At 39.1% G+C, this 7596-nt stretch overlaps 2 protein-coding genes across 2 annotated transcripts; one reads left to right on the top strand and one right to left on the bottom strand.

The window, feature by feature from the left end:
- The first annotated feature begins 2521 nt into the window (after positions 1 to 2521).
- LOC131023259 (uncharacterized) lies at positions 2522 to 3388 on the top strand. Its single transcript, XM_057952802.1, has one exon. It carries the CDS (start codon positions 2522 to 2524, stop codon positions 3386 to 3388), a length of 867 nt encoding a protein of 288 aa, XP_057808785.1.
- An 800-nt stretch (positions 3389 to 4188) lies between these two features.
- On the bottom strand, positions 4189 to 7511 carry LOC131019683 (uncharacterized). Its single transcript, XM_057948272.1, has 9 exons — positions 7030 to 7511; positions 5927 to 6687; positions 5610 to 5824; positions 5453 to 5533; positions 5283 to 5369; positions 5081 to 5213; positions 4918 to 4989; positions 4709 to 4840; positions 4189 to 4601 (listed from the first exon to the last, which is right to left on the bottom strand). Exons 1-9 carry the CDS (start codon positions 7470 to 7472, stop codon positions 4495 to 4497), a joined length of 2031 nt encoding a protein of 676 aa, XP_057804255.1. The 5' UTR covers positions 7473 to 7511; the 3' UTR covers positions 4189 to 4494.
- Positions 7512 to 7596: the final 85 nt, after the last annotated feature.

Raw genomic sequence — 7596 nt, 5'->3', positions numbered from 1 at the left:
AAGAAAAGGATTAGGTCGTTAGCCGGCCATTATTCAATCGTTAATGTCATTTTTTCGACCGAAATATTTTCGGTCCTTGATTTAGTGTCACTCACAATCATCGAAACTCGTAGACTGCAACTCATTTGAATTACTTTATTATAAGGATCTTGTAGTACTATATATTAGTAATGACTATCTTAATCTGATGGAAATTATATATCAATAATATTCATTGAATTAGTTCTCTATTTTCTTCTCATGTAAGTTTTGAAATAGAAAGGGGACCAACTTTACAAGAACTTGATTTTTGCTGGTTCTGCTCACGTTGAATGCTTAATTAAGATAACCATTTTTAGTAGATTGGTGAAATGAATCAAACTCTCTATAAAAGAGGAGTCAAAAAACTGGTCCAACTTATTTATGCAATGTATGCATTGGAAAGAGGGTTCTTGACAAGGCCTTTGACACTGATTTTTCACCTTTTAATAATATTTGTAATAATAATTACCATCCACAACCAAAACTCAGCTTAAACTTTATTCAATGAATTTGTTGCTAACTGTCATCGGACATTTTTCAGACTATGAGTTGGAGTAGTAGTATTTAATTTCACTAAATTTGACCAAATTAGCATCACAGTAATATCACACTTGCGTCCAACTAATACTACCAAGTACATCATTCTTCAAAAAAAAAAAAAAAATACTACCAAGTACATCTATCAAATAGATTAAGGTAGTCCCCAAGAGAACATTAAGGATTTAATACTATTTCAAGATAAAAAAATAAAGTGCATTTATTATTATTATTAGACAATGATACAGAAACATGGCTGATTAATTAGCTCAGTCAATGTATTTCATAAAACAGCACTGTTGATTTTAATGTATCATTAACAAAAACTAGTTGATGACATTTAATTAATGTTCACTTCCTTGGATTCTTGTTTGAGAATAAAACCCTTATTTTCTGCTAGCTAATTAAAATATGTGCAAGATAGGGTTTGTGAATCTTAATGCACTTACAAGAAAATCGCAAGCCAGTTTCAATCTCGTATATTGTATAGTGATGCAACATACCAAAGTAAAATTAATCCGATACAATTATAACATAAAATCCACGTACATTATTTTTGGAGAAAGATTGAATTTCTAGACCAGATCTGGACCTGCCAGCTCTTAGGTATGAGGTATCCGGCCCATCCTACATCAATCTCCATATATTTTGAAGAGAATGTAAAGATTTTGCACATGCCAATCAACAATCTTTTGTTGTTTTTCAATACTGAAATAGGTAGAAAAACACATAATAATGAAAGAGAAAGTTGTGTTTCAATACTGAAATAAGTATACGATTCATCCTTAAACTAAGGTGATCATTTTTTAATCAAGAAAGGTGGTGCTTTTTAGATAAATAACTATGGATATAGTGGTTGAAAGATTGTTATTTGCACTAAACAATAAGTAGTGATCCTACATTTGATTTTGTCTTATTTCAAAACAGTCAAGTGAAGTTTAGATACATGATCAAAGAGTAAGAAAAAAAAAACCAACATTGAAAAACCAACTATCAAATAAAAAATTTCTGTCCTTTTTCTTCTCTCCCATTCATGTGCTGTAATCTTTTTCTAGGAGTCAAATCAGTGAATTGTAGAAATCAATGCCACAAATCTGGTGAAGAAGAAGAGATTTTCACTTCTTTTTACCTCTCAACTGAATCAAGCCAGCCTTGGATTCAGAAAAGTTGGTCAGGTTAAAATCACTATAAAATTTTGACATCAAACCTAGAGCAGTATTATAAAATAAATCCTTCTTCATCGTTTTTTCAATAAATTTTTCTTGATAAAAAAAAAGTATTATAAAATAAAAGAGTAAGAAACAAATTAATAAATGGACTAATCATATTTTATGTCTCCAACTTTTAATAATTTTAAAAAATATCCTCAATTTTTTTTATTAAAAGAATTTAACTTTTAACGTTTTTCAAAAAATGTCTCACCGAATCACCTTCTGAGATTTTAAGTGAAATTTTTTTCCCACCTCATTCAATAAATTAATATCGTTCCATGTAAGAATTCGGCAAGGTACGTGCACATCATTCTGTCACCAAATTTTGAGTATCAAAATATATTTTAAAAAAATACTAAAAGTTCAGGAAAATTTTTAATAGAAAATAAAAATTGAGAATATTTTCTTTGAAACGGTGGAGACACATATTTTGATTAATCTTAATAAATTATAATTATAATGAGAGTAAAAGCCAGGTAAGAAAAGCATCCCCATAATTGTATAGTATTTTATAAGATTGATTGAATCTTGATTCTTTACTCTCTGTCACTATTTATCTGCCACTCCAAAACTCAATACATTATTTCTCATGTTTTTCTACATCAATGCTGCCAAGAAAAGCTTCTGTCAGCATCTATGACTCATTTCATATTTAGTCACTAGCCTTCTCTCTCTCTCTCTAGTTCACACTCAATCCCATCCAATTAGATACAATAAAAATCCAATCTTTTACAAAATTTTGGTACGAGACGATGCAGGAGCAAATCGGCATTCCAGCTTGCTTCTCTGCGGGGGAGAACGATTCCGCAACGATCACAAGATCAGGGCAGAATGTTTTCATGTCAGTTTACCGCACCAAATTAGCGGATCAATGCCGTCTGATCACAGTCACATGGTGCAAGAATCTGCTGCTTCACGGCCTCTCCATCTCCGTCGACGGCGGCGGCGACAGAGACACCCAATCCACCTGCAAAATCGAGCTCAAGCCATGGTATTTCTGGCGGAAGCACGGCTCCAAACGCTTCGCCGTCGAAGGCAAGGCCGTCGACGTCTTCTGGGACCTCAAAATCGCCAGATTCAACGGCGAAACCGAGCCGATTTCGGATTACTACGTCGCCGTCGTTTTTGACGGCGAAGTTGTTTTGCTGCTCGGAAATTTGAGGAAGGAGGCGTTCAGGAAGACCGGCTGCAGGCCCTCTTTGATCGATCCGATTTTGATTTCGAGGAAAGAGCACATTTTTGGGAAGCGGAAATTTACCACCAGGCTTAAATTTCATGACAAGGGAAGCTTGCATGAGATATCCATTGAGTGTAAAAACAGAGGCGGCGGCGGCGGCGTGGAGCCGGAGATGGAGATTCGGATTGATGGGCATTTGGTGATACATGTGAAGCATCTGCAGTGGAAGTTTAGAGGGAATGAATTGATCCATCTCAACAAGGCCAAAATCGAGGTGTATTGGGATGTTCATGATTGGTTGTTTAGCCCTGGCTTGAGGCATGCTCTGTTTATATTTAAGCCTACTTTGCTGGCAGCGTCGAAGTCGTCGCCGTTGTCGGGGCCGACGGCGAGCGGGTCGCCGGATTTTTGCCTCTTCCTGTATGCGTGGAAAGTGGAGTGAGAAAGAAAAAAGCAGCATTTGGGCCAAGACAATGATGTTAATGGGCCAAACTGTTGGGGAGAAGATTGGATTGGGTTAGAGAGAGAGAGAGAGAGGAACAAAGCACATGGGGAGAGAAGGGGGCCCTGCCTCTATTGAGGTTGGAAGTTAGTTTTTACAGCTGGTTTCTTGAAAATTAGTGGCATGATTGAAGAAGACAGATTGGATAACATACATACCCAATAATCTCCCATCTAGAGGCATCCCATGTTTCCAATTTTTAATTTATTTTTTTTATATCCCAAGCTTGTTTCTTGATCTGGTCTTGATAAGTGAGCAAAGAAAGTATATGTAGTATTTAATTTTTTTACGAAATGCATATATTCAGAAAGGTCGCAGTTATTGTATATTGTACTTGTGCCTGTGGTTGGCACAACAATGACCTATTTGTGTAACTTGTTTTTCAATCAAAACGTGACGATGAATAGTATTAAAACTTGGCCCTTTTCATAAATTCAAGTCAATATCTACGGAGCAAGTGCCAGTCGCCAGAAAAAATTACTACTATTAATGGAGGCTGTATTTTATAAATTTTGAGTTTTAGATTTCAATTAGTTAATTTTTGTATGGTTCGAATTGATGGAGGGAGCTTTTTATAAGTATAAAAATATTTTATTAAAAAACAATTGAGTGGTAGGGGCTCAAGCCCCCCTTGGGTCTCTGGCAGTCACTAGACTCAATTTAGAAGGCATTGGTGCCGGGGGAATTCCCATTTAAAGACATGATTATTTTGTAGTCGAACTACTAATTAAACTCTGGGGTGTAAACATACCAATTCTTGAAGTTATCTAAAGATTTGCACTGATTTGGACAGCAGCTGATAGAGATGAATATATCTATGTTTCTGCACCTAGTGAGTGATGAACTTATCTGAAAGAAGCAACAGCTGTTGCAACATTACATGTAGTAAGACAACTCATTTCTTAGATTATCGTCTGAGACAAAAACAATAAAAAATATTCCAAGAAAACATACAACACTCCAAATAAGTATGGAGGGTTAGTCACAGCGCCGTTCCTCACAGATCAGAATGATTACTCACATGACAGCATCCACATTCTTGGGCACTACTTCGAGCCGAAGCCAAATAATTTAGCGAAAAAGTTTCTGTTCTTCCCCCGATTGGCCTCGTTTGCCTTTCCTGCTTCGTTGACAGGAGACGGCGTAGGTTTCCCTGAAACGAATGAATCTAAAATCACCCAACTTTCTAGAACCATAAACTGCCTCACTAGAAACGTCAAGTATAAACAAAAGTAGTTACAAAACAGTGACTTGATTCACCTGAAACAGGTGAGACCTTCTTCATTCTTGTCTCGTTTGTTACATCTCGTTTCTTATCATCATTTACTTTATTTGGGGAGATCTTCTCCGAGGTTGTTCTACGCTCCGTTGGTGCTTCATTTTCCCAATCAACTGCGAAAAAACAAGACATCACTTGTGGCTGTTTGAACTATATTCTTATCCTATTTTGCAAGAATCACTTTACTCACTTTCACTCGGAGGTTTCCCATAAGTTTTACAAAGAACCTTATAGAAATCTGCTTCTTTGTGATCTTGCATCACTGCAACCAAATGTGATGAACATTGGATATTTTTCATCATGAATCTCTTCAACTTATCAAGTGGAAATGAGGAGATTAATGAAATACATACACTGATCAAAAAGTGTATTCCTGTAGTTGGGTGCAGAGGCAACTGATAGCAGCTGAACTGCCTCTGCATCTCTAGTCATAGACAGTTTGGGAGAAGGGCTCAAATTTTGTGTGTCCAATAGAATACCTGCCATCTGATGCACAAATTTCTATCACCTTCTTGCAAATACACATGAGCTAATCAACTTCAACAACTTTCTTACCAGAAGCTTCTTCAAGATCGGTGTCTGAAGAAGGTCGTATGCATCCTCACAGTAGTTATCAGTAAGAACAGTACACCCCGATCCCACCTAGACACAGCAAAAAACACGCTGTAAAGCCTTAATTCTGCTCATTCAAATATAAGACATGAATCCTCTTACATAAAACTAACCTCGCCATTTGTTTTAAGGATGTCTTCTCCAACTACGAGCATGCTTAGCTGCATCTCCATCATCAGCGTCTCCAAGTCGACCTGATCACATAGACATTTGCACCGTGTTGATGAAAATGTACAACTGAAAAAACGCGATTTGTCACAAAATCCTGACCTCATTGGAGAAGAGCAGAGACGAAGCATCAAGTCCAGCATGGTGGAATAGCCAAGCTGCTTGGCGCTGCTTCCACATTTTCCCTCTCCTTATGTTCATGACAGGCACAACAAACTCAACAACATTACCATTTCGCGCTCCTTCCTTCTTGCTAGCGCGGTTTTTGTTCTCCAGTAGCCACGCGTAGCATGTTGCTGCAACCATTGAACTTGTACCTAAAGATCATTGAGAATATATAGATTGTAAATTTTACTATTTTAGCAACCAATCACAAAAATTTGAAGAAAAAAAGCAATGAACATTTATTAGTACTCAACTGTTTGAGGGTCCAGAAAGCACAATCTTGGCCTTGCCCTTGATTTCTCCATTCATAAGCATCTCAATTTTGAGTCTTTGCTCTTTCAAGAAACTATTGAAGTCTTGATCTTTCGAGAAGCCGTCCGGTTCCTGATCCTTCGAGACTCCCTTATGTATCTGCCCATCGTCTGAGTTGTCCTTCTGAAAGATCTTGTCGTTTCTGCAGGTGGAGGAGGATACAGATCTTCGGTGGGCCGACTCCACCAAGTTCCGGGGCGGCGAGAGGAGGCCAGCGTCCGGCACGGAGCACGTGCTCGACGACAACGACCTCCGGTGGGCTGAGTCGACGAGGTTTCTCGGCGGGGAGAGGAGTTGTTGATTGTCCGGGATTGTGTTGGTGTTTGGAGGGGTGCTTTTGAAAGTTCGTTTGGGAATGGAATTGGCGGGAGGGTTAGTTGGGGTTGTGATTGGGTGCGACAGCGGTGATCTGGGATCGGTTTGGAACCGGGTTCTGCGGTGGAATGATTGGCGGGGAGGGAGCGGTGGGGCCCCCAGGTTGCTGGTGGGGCTGGGTGGGGTCGGTTCGGGTGAGATGATCGGGTCCGGGTTGTTATTGGGAATTTTGAGGTTGTTGGATATCCACTTTTGGATTTCGGATGCAGGGGATGATGGCTCCGAGTCTGATTGCGGAGGATCCAAATTCGATTCAGATCTATTCCGGGTATGGTTTGCTGCTGTTCTCGATAGGATCTCCCCACTGATTCCCTGAACTGCCCTATGCCTGTTTGTCAATTACAAAATTAAAAAAACATTAATTAACTTTGATCTCGACTCATAGCATAGTCTCTAACAAATTTTTACGTTATATTATTCCATCAGTCCCATGAAACTTGAGCAATTTATTTTTGGCACGAAGAGTTAGTATTTTGTGTGTTAAGTGTGGTAGGTGAAAAGATAAAAGGTGAATAAGGAAAAAACTTTTGCCATATAAGAAAATTGCTCAAATTTCGTGGAACAACCCAAAAATGAATACTGCTCATGCTTCAGGGGACGGAGGGAGTATGTTCAATGATAAAAAATTATACCAATATTTATAAAAGTCTCAAATTTAAATTTTACTGACCTTCTAGCAGATCGAGAAAATGGATCTCTTTTATCGATGGATGAAGTCGAAAGCCTGCCTTGCGACGAGGCAAACCTTGGCGAGGAGACGAGCCGCGAAGGCGAATCGCCTCCTCTCGAGGGAGAGGAGGCCACCATTTTTTTGGCCTCCTCCAACCACTCTTGAGTCTGCCTGCTGCTCACACTCCTTGTGCTCGAATCAAAATCATCGTCACGGCGGTCGCGCACGGCCCGCCCTCCACCTTCGGTGAGGTTGTAACCTTTCTTTCCATCACCATCGTTTGTTGTTCCAAAAAACATATCGTTCATGAGATCGGTTATATCGGGCATTTGATTCGTAGCATGCCTCGTCTCGGCTAATTTTTTTTGCAGGCTGATCGATGGCCGGCCGTCGTTTGGTGGGCGGCGGTCGAACCTCCTGTTTGTGGCTTCCATTTTGATCATGGTGACGGTGGGAGAGAGGGGCTGAAATTTCAAGGAAAGAATGGCATAATTTGTGTAGGTGTTGAGAGTTTGTGAAGGTGACTATATATTGATACAAAATGCCGGCCTTAAGGTTTGTCCTTTA

This window comes from Salvia miltiorrhiza, chromosome 4 (genome assembly GCF_028751815.1).
Source record: "Salvia miltiorrhiza cultivar Shanhuang (shh) chromosome 4, IMPLAD_Smil_shh, whole genome shotgun sequence".
Taxonomy (NCBI): Eukaryota; Viridiplantae; Streptophyta; class Magnoliopsida; order Lamiales; family Lamiaceae; genus Salvia; species Salvia miltiorrhiza.
Note: the sequence above shows the minus strand (reverse complement) of the source record. Positions and strands in the feature narration are given on the sequence as shown.